The 14,225-nt window shown below is 34.2% G+C and overlaps 1 protein-coding gene across 1 annotated transcript in view; it reads left to right on the top strand.

Annotated features, from left to right (window-relative positions):
- The window catches only part of BTBD1 (BTB domain containing 1), a 67,966-nt gene that overhangs the window by 14,617 nt on the left and 39,124 nt on the right, over positions 1 to 14,225 (top strand). The window contains exon 4 of the mRNA XM_037833176.1: positions 5,735 to 5,932. Coding sequence (XP_037689104.1) covers positions 5,735 to 5,932 — 198 coding nt within the window. The remainder of the gene's footprint in view (positions 1 to 5,734; positions 5,933 to 14,225) is intronic.

The following is a 14,225-nucleotide window of genomic DNA, read 5'->3' as shown; positions in this document are numbered from 1 at the left end:
AATAGTTTTTTTTTTTTAATGAATTTAATTTTACTGTGTATTCTTAGACAATTTGATCACATTTAAATGTTTTAATTGATTTCTTCTGTGTCTGTGGCATACTCATTTTTATTTAAATTTGAAGTACAACTATTAGATACTTTATAGTAGTGCCTGTTTTATCTAGATTCTTTAGAGAATAAAGTTACCTGTAAATAATTTTCCTATACATATAGAACAATCCTTTTGAAAAAGAAAGACATTTTATTTTGGCCACTTGAGAAAGAAAGCTAAAACATTTTTACTTTAGCTGCCTTCTTTAAGCAGTGTGTGTTAAATATGATTTAGTGTCCTTATGATTGTTAATGCTCATCATTGAGTATCAGTTCTTGTGGTATGTTATTGTACTGTGAAGCCCTCAGGCTTCCAAAGTGTGGTTTCTGTTGTTTTCTAATCACTTTCTCTTAGCATAAAATATGCTGACTGCTGTGCTCTTCAAATATATTTATCTCCTTTTCATAAATTTCCTTTCTTCTCTAACCCTGTTAGATTGCCAGCTTATCATTTCATTCTAGTACACTGGCCTCTGAAGTCCCTTTCTCTTCTGAATTTATTGCTTCTGATCTGCTATACTTTAAAATAACTGCACTTGCTTTAGGTTTACTTATGATAAGAGGAAAAAGATTCTGGGTGAGGGCCTGAGTTACAGGTGTAAATTGTGTACTTGGATGTCAAATAAGGATTTCAGATTTAATATGCCCAAGATTTAACTTCAACTCTTTGCCCCCATCCCAAAGCTGCTCCTCCTATAGTCTTTACTATCTTAGTTGATGCTTCGCTTATGCCCTCAGTGCTTAGTCTGTAACCCTTGGAATTATTCTTGATTCTTCTCTTTCCGTAACACCCCATATCTTATCTGGTAGGAAATCTCATTGAACCTTCCTTAAGAATATATCCTGAATCTGGTCATTTTTTCACCACTTCCACTGCTACCATCTTGGTCCAAGCCAACATCGATTAAGGTGTCTTGTAATTGATCTTCCTGTTTCCACTCTTGACCCAACTGAAGTCTTTTCTTGATATTGCAACCAGGGTGATCCTTTTAGAAAACCAAATGTCACTGTTCTGCTCAAAACCCTCCAGGGCTCGCCATTTCACTCAGAGTAAAAGCCAAATGCTCCATAGGTGACTACATGATTGAGCCCCACTTCCCCCATGCTTTTGGCCTCAGCTCCTGTTACTCTTCCCTTTTGCTCATTCCACTGTTGCCACACTGGCCTCCTTGCTGTTCCTTGAATATGCCAGGCACACTTTCATACGAGAGCATTTGCACTGGCAGGCTCGCTGTGCTCTTTCACTAGGTGTCTATTTGGGTTATTTCCCTACCTCCTTCAAGTCTTTGTTCATGTGAGGTCTACCCAAATCCAATCCTGTTTTATACTGCTCTTTTGATTCCCCTTACTCTGCTATTTCACCTCCACAACTTATCTAACATAGCAAATACTTTATTTATCTTTATTTAAATCTGTTTCTACCCATTAGAATATAACTTCTGTGAGGTCAAGGATTTTAATTTTTTGTTCACTGATATATCCTCAGTGTCTAGAATAGTGCCTGAAGCATATAGTGGGTGCTTACTAATAAATATTTGCTGGCTGAATTAATAAATTGTAGTCTTTGGGCTCTATGAATTTGTTATTAACTTGGAGCCTTTTTCTGTAGCTTATTTTATTAATCTTGTTTTGGATATTTTAGTTTACTTGATAACTGGCACAGATATATGAGCTATATCTAAACTTACATGTATGTTGTATAATAAATCGAATGTTAACCTTACAGTAATTGTTTTAAAGAAAACTGTGGAGTTTTGTTTTTTTTCTTTTTTGCCTTTCTAAAATTTAAATTTGTAGTTATTTATGGAAAATGCAGGACATTTCTCATTCATTTAGCCAGTTAATCCAAAGACAAATGTGAAATACTATGATTACAAGTATGTTAATAAAAGAAACTCTTAGGAAGATACACAAAAATGATGTTTTCAGCACCTTTTAAAAGAATCTCGTATAAAACAAAGGTAAACAAAACATTTCAGAAATGACAACATCAGTTTACCTAACTTGCCTTCTTGCAAAGAGATATTTGTACTTCTCATCCTGGCTTAAAAATAAAACAGACAAACAAAACCTCAATTACTGTCTTTCATCTGAATCAATTTACTGTATTAGCTAAACTTCATAAAGTCCATGAGGATACATTCTGAGAAAAGCAGTAAATGCAAAATTAAGGCAAACCTGTGTTGGGATCAGGTAAATAATCACATTTAAAAGGACCTTCATTAATAAAATGCATTTAATGTACAAGGATCTCTGTGTTTCAAAGGGCACCTTCGTACCCATTGCACAATTGATTGTCACAGCATTCATGAAGGTGGAAAGGAAATGAGATTACCATTTTACTGAAGAGAAAATTAAGGCACAGAGAAGTGACTCATTCAAGATCATAGAGCTTGATCAGTGGCACAAACACATTTATAAATGGCCTTGGAATATGGAACAGGGATTCCTGTTGGCAGATTTATCTTATTAATTGCATTTAGATATGATCCAAGCTTTAAAACAAGTGTGAGTTCCTTGAAGTCTGGAGAACAGATTCTAGCCCTAAGAGTGATAAGGAAAGGCAACTCAAGATTGATTGTGTGCTACATATTTACAGTATAAACTGAATGGGGGGGGGTGTGATGCCAGGAAGGAGAAAAATGATTTGAAAGGTCATAATATGGCAAGGTTCTGCCAAAACCTGGCATAAATTAAAACAAAGAAAAAATGGTCTTCATTGGAAAGCCAGTATTCAGACCGGGGTGGGGTTGGGGCAGTTGGAGGGAATGTGCAGAAATAGAAAGACAGAAAGTTATTCATTTCAGTATCTCCAAAAGTTTGGCACACATCTCCAAAAATATAAATAATTCTCCTGATACTTCTTTGAGGTAGACAAGCATTAAGATTAATTGAGTTCACATTAAAAAAAAAAAGATTAAGAAAGAAACACTGAGCAGAGGCCCTATTTATTTTGCTGTTTAAAATTTTTCTTTTTATAGGGCTCTGGGCAGCATGGCCCGTCATTGAGTGAAAAACTGCTTTGCCTTTTTTTTTTTAATTATTCAATTTTATTGAGATATATTCACATACCATATAATCATCCACAGTATGCAGTCAGTTGTTCACAGTACTATTATATAGTTGTGCATTTATCACCACGTTTTTGAACATTTTCATTACCACAAAGAAAAAAGAATCAGAATTTTACTTGTGAAAGCAAAATCATTTAAAAAAAAAATGAAAAAACAAAAACCCTCTAAGCATTGCACATGCAACCACTGGGTTGATAGAGATGAGAACAGGAAGGATTCTAGGCCAGAGTATTCCTATTTAGAATCCTATTTAGAATTTTCAGATTGTATCCTTTGTTACATGTGTATGGTTTATTCAAAGCTACTGTGTGTATCGTGGACAAGTTTAAGTCCTTATTTGAAACATCTAGTTTTTCTAGATGCTTACAAGGATATAATATATGTTAAAAGTACAGAGTGTAAAATAACATTTTAAATATTTTTTCTTTTAATACAGAAGAATGGCTGTATTTGGGGAATGGCACTGTTGAACTGGATATCTTGGAGCAGTGTGCTGAGGGGGTGGGGGTGGGGTAGGGAACGAAGTGCAGAGGGAAGGGTTTTTTGCCTGCGAGTTAGACAAGTTCAGATTGTTTGACCATTGTTCTGTATAGGCATTTTAGTTATTGCTGTGTATTAAAGGACAAGTCCTAATGTCCAAAGTATACTAAAAATAGAAGTAGAAAGATAATCCCTATAGAAATGTCCTTGTGTTAGTTTAAAAGAAGGCCTGTCTTCTGGGAGTGACTTTGCTAATCTACCTCTTGGAGCCAGATGCATTTCTGTACTTAGTCATTGAAATAGTGGAAGAGGAGGAAGAGGCAGGGCTCTTTGCTAGTATCTCTAGATCTAGAAGACAGTTTTAGATTATAACTATAGTTCTGTGTGAATTTTTTTTTTTGTAAAATACCTGTGTTTATTGCGGATAAGATTCATTATTTCACAATATCTAAGCTTTTTAGATTTCTTGAGGTGACAATGTATGATAAAAAGTAGAGTAGTGAATTAACGAATTTATAAATATCTTTTTGTTGATAGAAAAGAAGCATCTTTGACATGGAATTGTTAAACGACCTCTGAGCAGTTGGTATCAGAACTTGTTTATTAGGTTGGCTGCAGAGGGGCGGAAGAAGGTGCAGGGGGGAGGGATGTATGCAGCTGTGTTCATATTTCCATTTTGATGTAACCATTGTACTTGGGCATCTCTTGGCTATACCATAGGACATTGCTAAAAATAATTCAGTGGAAACATACCTTGTTATTTCAATAAAGATCTGAAGATGAATTCTCTTAGCTGAATTATACTTGTTGTATTCTTTATGTCTAATTTTAAATTGAGCATTAAGGGAATGCAGTATTTGTTAACTCTGCCATATCTATAGAGGCCTGTTGCATTTTTGTCTTTTATGAAATTGTTGTCCCCAAGAAAGGCAGGAATACATTTCCCCCCCTTGATTGAGTTGGTGTCATGTATTCTTGGTTATATCCCAGTACTCACAGCTTTGGGACTTTGAATTGGTAAATATTCATGAAAAAGCATGAAACACATAAAAATGTATGCTCAGTTGTATGTATACACATAAAGCACCTAGAAGGATATGTCAACCCGTAAACTGCTTGTGATTCTGGATGACTTTTGTGTTTGCTTCTTGTGCTTTTCAGTTTTCTATATTGCACAATTAAAAGTTTGAAAAAAAAATAAATGTTATTTTTAAAACTTAAAAAAAAAAAAAATAAAAGTTAAAGTGAAAAAGAACACCCAAAACATCCCATATCCCCCATCTCTCCCTATTATTCATTTACTTTTTGTCCTCATTTTTCTATTCATCTGTCCATAACTGGATAAAGAGAGTGGGAGCCACAAAGTTTCGCAGTCACGTGGTCACACAGTGTAAGCTATATAGTTACACAATTGTCTTCAAGAATAAAGGCTACTGGGTTGCAGTTCAACAGTTTCAGGTATTTCCTTCTAGCTATTCCAATACACTAAAACCTAAAAAGGGATATCTATATAATGCATAAGAATAACCTTCAGGAATGACCTCTCAACTCTATTTGAGATCTTTCAGCCACTGAAAGTTTATTTTGTTTAATTTCTCTTCCTCCTTTTGGTCCAAGAAGGCTTTCTCAATCCCACGATGGCCAGGGCCAAGCTCATCCCCGTGAATCATGTCCCACGTTGTCAGGGAGATTTCACCCCTGAGAGTCATGTCCCATGTAAGGGGAGGGTAGTGAGTTTACCTGCAGAGTTGACTTAGAGAGAGAGAGGCCACATTTGAGCAACAAAAGAGGTTCTCGGGGGGAGATTCTTAGGCACAATTATAAATAGGCTTAGTCTCTTCTCTGCCGTAACAAACTTCATAAGGACAAGCCCCAAGATCGAGGGTTTGGCTTTCTAAATTGGTAGCCCCCAGTGCTTGTGAGTATATCATTAATTTCCCAGGTAGGGAAATTTCATATTTCTACATTTTTGTCTAACCTATTTCTTGTTTGATATTTGAAAACTTCATATAAGCATGTATGTCAGTATTGCTTTATAAAGAGCAAAATATTCTCAATTTGATTTATACCTTTGTTTTATACCTGTAGATACACTCTGTGCAGTTCTAGAAAGAGACACACTTAGTATTCGAGAAAGTCGACTTTTTGGAGCTGTTGTACGCTGGGCAGAAGCAGAATGTCAGAGACAACAATTGCCTGTGACTTTTGGAAACAAACAGAAAGTTCTAGGAAAAGCCCTTTCCTTAATTCGGTTCCCACTGATGACGATTGAGGAGTTTGCAGCAGGTAAGGCTATAACTTGACCAAAATTTGTTTGAAACTGTTTTAATGGGCAAGTCGATTAGTTGATCTGTGTATGCCAGAGAGAAAAAGAAGTTGTTATGGAGTACTAGTCGGTTTTCTAGTCATATGATATCTGTGTGTGTGTGTGTGTGTGTGTGTGTAATTTCATTTAATTCTCAGTAAAGCCCTTCAAGATAATATTATCTGCATTTTATAGGTAAGAGAACTGAACCTGAGAGAAGTTAAGTGTCTTGCTCAAGGTTATAAAGACAGATCTTTTTGACTCTTAAGATTAATGCTTCTGATTAAAATCAGACAGAGTTTTGAATCTCAGTTCCACTCTTCACTAGTTATGAACACCTCTTGTCACTTGTAATAACATTGAGTATTACCTGCTTTCACATCATGACCAGGTTGATTTAAAAGGGAAAAAAAAAATCTCATTATTTTGAATTTTCTTTGTGTTACTAGTAAAAACTATGTGTACTTAAATGGCTTTTTTTTAATGCTTATTGGCCATTTGTATTTTTGCTTAACATTATTAGTGTCTTTTATGTTCTGTTGATACTCAGTTTTTTCTTACTGATTTATCATAAATTCAAATTTTTCTTATTGAGTTGTTATATATGTTCCAATTTTTTGTTTTTGCTGGTCAGAGCTGATGTTTGTTTTTCTTTTTATAAATTTTATTATTGAAGTATAATCCATATAATAAAGCAAGCAAATAAAGTGAACACACCTGTTTAACCACACTTAAATCAATTTACAGTATGTTACCAGCGCGCCAGAAGCCCCTATCATGCTCATCCCAGTTGTTACCACCCTCCCAGAGTAGAAGGATGACCACTTTTTTGCTTCTATAAATTACTTTTTCTGTTTTTATACTTTATATAAATAAAATTATACATGCAGTATGTATTCTTTGGTGTGGCACTTCTTTCTCTTAACATCATGTCTGTTAGGTTAATCCACATTGCAGTGTATAAAAGTAGCTCATTCTCTTTCATTGCTATATGATGTTCTTTTTTATGAATGTGCCATCATTTATTTATCCATTTTACTATTATTGGTCATTTAGGTTGTTTCTGTTTTGTTACCATTAAGAACATTCTTGAATGTGTCATTTACTGTAGATAATGTAAATATTTCTATTGGGTTTATAGGCGTAGTATTGCTAAGTCATAGAGTATGCATATATTTAGCATTAATAGATCCTGCCAGTTTTCCAAAGTGATTGTGGCAATTCACACTCAACAGGAATGTTGAGAGTTCATTCTCGTTTCTTGATATTCTCAGGTTTTATAGTTTTAGCAGGTTATTTGGGTAGGTGTGAGGACATAACTTATGGTTTTAATTTTGTTTCTCTGATGATTAATGATGTTAAACATGCCAGTATTTGGATATCCTCATTTGTGTGATGCCTGTTGAGGTCCTTTGCCCATTTTCTAGTTGATTGTCATTTATTTATTGATTTTTTAGAGTTTTTATATATTCTGGATTCAAATCTTTTGTTGTATAGATGTATTGCTAGTATCATCTCCCAGTCTGTGAATTACCTTTGGAGGGGGGGATGGGGAGGATGCTTTTTTATTATTTTATTGCTGTCTTTGGATAAAAAGAAGATCTGAATTTTAATCGAGTTCAATTTATCAATCTTTTCCTTTAAGATGAAGGCATTTTGTGTCCTGTTTAAGAAATTCTGCCTGTCCCTGTGTTTGTGAAATACATTGAGGCCTATAATCCAATTGGATTTCGTTTTTGTTTTTTTGTGCATGTGTGTATGGTGTGAGGTAGGTGTCAAGGTTCATTGTTTTCCAAATATGGCTATCCATTTGATCCAACACCATATTTTGAAAAGACTGTTCTTGACCTTTAGATTGTAGTATCATTTTTGTTGTAAATCAGGTGACTGCATGAATGAATCTGTTTCAGGACTGTCTATTTGTTCCATTGCAGTTGTTTATTGTTACACCATTAATACACAGTTTCAATTTCTGTAACTGTATGAAATCCTGAACCCTGGTAGTGACAGTCTTCCAGCTTGGTGGTTCTTCAAGAGTATCTTGGCTCTTTTTGTTCTTTTGCATTGTCATATACATTTTTTAATCTGCTTGTCAATATCCACCAAAAAAAAAAAAAGTCACATGGGATTTTGATTTGAATTGGCGTTGCATAGATCAGCGTGAAGAAAGTTAACATTTTAATAATATTAAGTTTTCTAATCCACGAACATTTATTTAGGTCCTTAGTTTCTCCCAATAATATTTTGTGTTTTCAGGTAGAGATCTTGTACATTTTTTGGTAGGCTTATTCTCTAGGCATTTTAAGTGTTTAATGCTTTTGTAAGTGGTAATGTTTTTTAAATTTCCATGTCCTAATTGATTGTTTTCTGGTATATAGAAATATAGTTGATTTCCTTATACTGACCTAGTATCTATTGACCTTGCTAATAATTTATTTGTATATCATTGTGCATTTTCTTTATATAAATCATGTCATCTGTGAACAAGAATAGTTTCACTTCTTCCTTTCTAATTCCTAGATATTTTGTTTCTTTTTCTTGCCTTTGCAATACCTAGGCCCCCCAGTATTTGATTGAATAGAAGTCGTGATAGTGGACATCATTGTTTTATTCCAATCTTAGGCTTTCAAGTTTTCTCCACAAATTCTGCTTGCTATTGATTTTTCAAAGGTATTTTCCATTGAATGTAAATATACATTCCCTTCTATTATTAGTTGCTAAGAGTTTTGTTGTGAATTTTGTCAAATTTTCTTTTCATCTTTTTTTACACTTTTCATTTTGAAATAATTTCAAACCTATAGGAGAGTTGTAAAAAGAATACAAAAACAATATAGAGAACTCCAATATACTCCTATATACCCCCCTTCCCAGATACCCAGATTTACCTTTTTGCCACATTTGTCATGTCATTCTATCTAATCTATCCATCCCTCTATCTGTTTTTGGAACCATATGACTGAGGAATTGTCTAGAAAGTATATCTAATGCACATGACTTGGTTGGGGTGATACATAGAGAATCTCCTCTCCTATATAATCATCAACCAACGCCAAATTAGATTAACTTTACTATGAAATGGTGTTGAAGAAGATGATGATGTAATAATTACTGTCTCATCCACACTTTTTAAACTTTTTATTGTGAAATACTTTCAAACTTACAGGACAACTGACAGTTACAAAAATAATACAAAACCCATCCAGAGAATTCCAACACATTCCTAACCCCCCAATTTTAACATTTTGCCATATTTGCCATATCATTCTATCAGTCAACCAATTTATCAATCCATGTATCTATTGATCTGTTTGTCAATCCATTTTCTGAACACTTGAGTTGTATATATCATGCCCTTGAACATGTCATTCTGCCATGTACATTTCCTAAGAACAAGAGATACTGGCTTGTGCATCCACTTTAAGTACAGTTATCAAGTTCAAGAATTGTAATATTGATATAAAGCTTAGAGTCTATATTCCAATTTTTCATTTGTCCCAATAATGTCCTTTTGAACCTTTTCTCCTCTCTTGTTAGATCCTGTCCAGGATCATGTATTTAATTGTCATTGTCTCCTTAGTTGCTCCTGTTTCTTAAAATTGTGGAAACTTATATATAATATAAACCACCTCAGCCACTCCCAAGCATACCATTCAGTAGGATTAATCAAACTCATGATGTTGTGAGACTGTCACCACCTTCCATTACTAAAACTTCCCCATCTCTCCAAACAGAAACCCTAAACCTGTTTTGCATTAACTTCCCGTTTCCTAGGTCCTGCCACTCCTGTCTGTCTGTACTCTTTATTTCTGTCTTTATGAGCCTGCATGTACCCCGGTACTTTCTTTCTAGTTACCAAGGGGTGTAAATGTAACATCATAAATTTGTTATTGTCTTGCTTGCTTTGATGCTCACTTAACTTCACTAATATACACAAACTATATACCTATACATCTCTGTCACCCCACTTTTATGTAGTTTTTGTCACAAATTACATATTTATACATTTATGAGTTAAAAACCACTAATTTCTCATTACCTTTTGTGCATTTGCCTTTTAGATCCTTTAGGAAATAAAAAATGGAGTTACAAACCAAAAATACAGTAGTACTGGCATTTATATTTATCCCTGTTGTTACCTTCATTGAGGAGCTTTATTTCTTTGTGCAGCTTCAATCAATTTGTCTGTTGTCCTTGCCTTTTAACCTGCAGAACTCTTTAGCATCTCTTGTAGGGTCTGGTAGAGACAAACTCACTCAGCTTTTGTTTATCTGGCAATGTCTTGATCTCTCCCTTGTTTTTGAAAGATAGTTTTGCTGGATATAGAATTCTTGGTTGTCAGGTTTTTGCTTTCAGCACTGCACTTTAAATTTGTCTTCCCACTGCCTCCTTGCCTCCAGGGTTTCCAATGAGAAATCGGCAGTTAATCTGTTTGAGGCTTCCTTGTACATGACATGTTACTTCTGGCTTTCAGAATTCTCTCCTTATCTTTGACATTTAACAGTTTAATTATAACATGGTACAGTATGGGTCTCAGTTTACCTTGTTTAGATTTTTTGAGCATTTTGGGTGTATATATCAATGTTTTTCATTAAATTTGGAAACTTTTCATCATTATTTCTTTGAATGTTCTCTCTTCCCCTTTCTCTTTTCTTCTTTTGGTACACCCATTATGTGTTTACTGGTAAGAACTTGATCGTGTCTCCTGGCCTTAGGCTCTGTTCCCTTTTCTTCATTCTTTCTCCTTTCTACCCTCCAGACTGGATGATTTATCAATTATCTTACCTTCAAGCACACTGATTCATTCTTCTGCCACCTCCATTCTGCTGTTGAACCCCTCTAGGTAATTTTTCATTTATGTTACTGTGGTCTTCAACTCTGTTGGGTTCTTTTTTATAATTTTCATCTCTACTGATATTCTCATTGTGTTCATCTGTCATTTTCCTAGTTCCTTTAGTTTTTCTCCATGTTTTCCTTTAGCTCCTTGAGCATATTTAGGATCATTTTTTTTCTTTTTTTTTAAGTCTTTGCTATATCACAGTTCTGGTTGTCTTCATTGATGGTTTCTAATGCTTTAATTTTCTCCTTTGGCTGCGCTGTCACTTCCTGTTTCTTTGTATTTTTTGTAACCTTTTGTTGAAACCTGGACATTTTGATATTTTAATATGTTATTGCTGGAATTTAGATACTAAGGTGTCTGTTTCTTAAGTTTGTATCCAGTTAGTGTTATGACAGAACTTTCCTTATTTCCAGAAGTCAACAACAATAACAAAAAAAAAAAAAACGAGAAGGAAAAAGTGAAAAATACATTTTCTGTTATTTGCAGATTGACCTTGTGAGTGCTCTTCTTCAGGGCTTATGCATACAATGAATTTAGAGAATAACTGGAGGCCAAAACATAGAGGCTGCCCTGATTCTTTCTGCACCTACCTCCTGTCCTTGGCATGCACATGTGGCCCTAATGATCCTTCTTCCCTAGGGAACAGTTTCCTTGAGGACCTGAGGACTGTGCTGCATGTCCCACAGGCAGCCACTTGACTGTAAGAGAGTCAAGAGCCACAGCAGTTATGTAAGAGATCTCTCTGAGCTGCCTTCTACATGTAGGGTAAATTCTGGGACAGCAAGTTCCTCAGGCCACCATCAGATTGAACCAGACATGTATGCTCTCACTATGTGCATGAGGGTTCCCTCTGGAGCCAGGACCAGGGGTCTGTGTGGGGCCAGGACCAGGGTCTGTGTGGAGAGTGCAGGCCAGCTCCATGCTGAGCTAGTGAGGATTGGGGTAGGGCTAGCCAGGGTACCACAAGATCCTACTGCTTTAAGTAGCCCTTTTCTCGATTTGGCGCTTGCCCTGTAACTGCAGCCATTTAATTGTTTTCTGGAGCTTTGAGAAAAAGTTTACTTCCACTTCTTGCTGGTTGTTCAAAGCTTTTGTGGGGAGACAATGCCCTGAAGGGTGCCATTTAGGTCAGGGCAGGGTCTTGGACTTTATCTTTAGAGGTGATAGAGTTTTCTCCTTTATTCTGTTAATATGGTGAATTATATTGATTGATTTCCAGGTTAAATCTATTTTGGATTCCCTACATAAACCAGATTTTGTCTTCACTCATTGTCCATTTTGTGTATTACTGGATTCCATTTGCTAAAGTTTTTTAGTGTTTTTATGGCTCGTTAATGAGAGGGGTTAGCCTATAATTTTCCTTTCTTGTAATGAAATTGTCAGATTTTGATTATCAAGTTTATGCTGGCCTCATACAATAAGTTAGAAATGTTTATATTTTATCAGCATAGGAGTTCACCGCATTGAAAAAGAAGCTATCAGAGCTCGAGTTTTCTTTGTGGAAGGTTTTTAATTTCAAATTTAATCTCTTGAATAGTTAGAGACTTCAGATTTTCTATTTCTTTGTATGACAGTTTTAGTAAGTTGTGCTTTTGAAAAACTTATTTCATCTATACTTTAAATATTAACACAAATCTCATAATATCCTTTTATTGTCTTTTTATGTCTGGAATTTAATTTGTCACCGTTTTCATTTCTTATATTGATATGTTGTTGTGCCTTCTCTTTTTTATTCTTGATCAGCCTTAATAGTGGTTTATCAATTTTATTAAGTTTTTCCGAGACCCACCCTCTTACTTTATTAGTTTTCTCTATCCTATGTATGTTTTTCGTTAATTTCTGCTTTTTTTTCTTTATTATTTCCTTTCTTTACATGAATTTGCTGGGAGTTATTTACTTAGTATGGCTTTTTCAGATAAATGCTTAGAATATTAATTTTCAGCCTGCATTCTTTTGAATTTATGCATTTAAGTCTAAATTTTCCTCTAAACATCCTTGTTCTCTCCAGAAGTTTTGATGTTATATTTTCCCTATCATTCAATAAGATTTATTTTCTAATTTTCCTTGTGCTTTCTTTTTTAACTTACAGATTCTACTTAAGTATGTAGCTTAATTTCAAATATTCAGGAGTTTTTCTAGATGTTTCTCTTACAATTTCCAACTTAATTCCACTGTGATTAGAGTACATGCTCTGTAGCCCTTTGCAGTTTGTTGAGATTTGCTTTATGGCTCAGCATGTGGTCTGTTTTAATAAATGACCCATGCATATACTTAAGATTATCAATTTAAGAAATGTACTAATGATTTTAATACTGTATGTATATATATATCAAGATATCTATTAATTATTTTTTGTCATCTTGTTCTATCGGTTACTAAGAGAAGGCAATAAAAGTCTCCAGTTAAGACTAAAATTTTGTTTTTTTTTTTTTCTCCTTTTAGTTCTGTCTGTTTATATATATATATATATATATATATATATATATATATATAGGCTCTGTCATTAGGTACATGCAAATTTAGAATTATATTTCTTGTAGCATTTCCCTTTTTATCATTATGAAACATCTCACTTGAATTGTAGTAAAACTTTTCACTTTTAAAAGTCTTTGATAGTTAAAATGAATATTAAAAAAAAAGTCTTTGATAGTGGCATTGTTTCACTAGCTTTCTTTTGGTTAGATTTTTGTATTCTTTGTCTTTTCCCATCCTTTTACTTTCAGCCCTTCATTGTGTATTTTTGGTATGTCTCTTGTAAGCAGCATTTTTAAAATCCAGTCTGACACATGTTGTCTTTTATTTGGAATATTTGGCTCACTTACATTTGATATAATTACTAATATTTTGGGACTTATATTTACCATCTTATCATTTGTTTTTCATTTATCATATCTACTTACTGTTTTGTTTTGTTTTTTGCTTCCTTGCCTCCTTTTGTAGAAAACAAATTTTTTACTATTTTATTTTTCCTCTCTATTTGCTTCTTAGGTAAACATTTTGGTATTCTTTTTTTTTTTTTTTTTTTTGAATTTTTTTTTTTTAATCTTCATTTTATTGAGATATATTCACATACCACGCAGTCATACAAAACAAATCGTACTTTTGATTGTTTACAGTACCATTACATAGTGGTACATTCATCACCCAAATCAATCCCTGACACCTTCATTAGCACACACACAAAAATAACAAGAATAATAATTAGAGTGAAAAAGAGCAATTGAAGTAAAAAAGAACACTGGGTACCTTTGTCTGTTTGTTTCCTTCCCCTATTTTTCTACTCATCCATCCATAAACTAGACAAAGTGGAGTGTGGTCCTTATGGCTTTCCCAATCATTTTGGTATTCTTTTAGAGGGCTATTCTCAATATTGCAAAAATACATTCTTATAGGATGGGATCTTCCTTAAATTACATCTTCCGATACAATCCAAGGCC

The sequence above is a fragment of the Choloepus didactylus genome, chromosome 4 (genome assembly GCF_015220235.1).
Source record: "Choloepus didactylus isolate mChoDid1 chromosome 4, mChoDid1.pri, whole genome shotgun sequence".
NCBI classification, from domain to species: Eukaryota; Metazoa; Chordata; class Mammalia; order Pilosa; family Megalonychidae; genus Choloepus; species Choloepus didactylus.
This window is presented reverse-complemented; position numbering and strand designations above follow the sequence as displayed.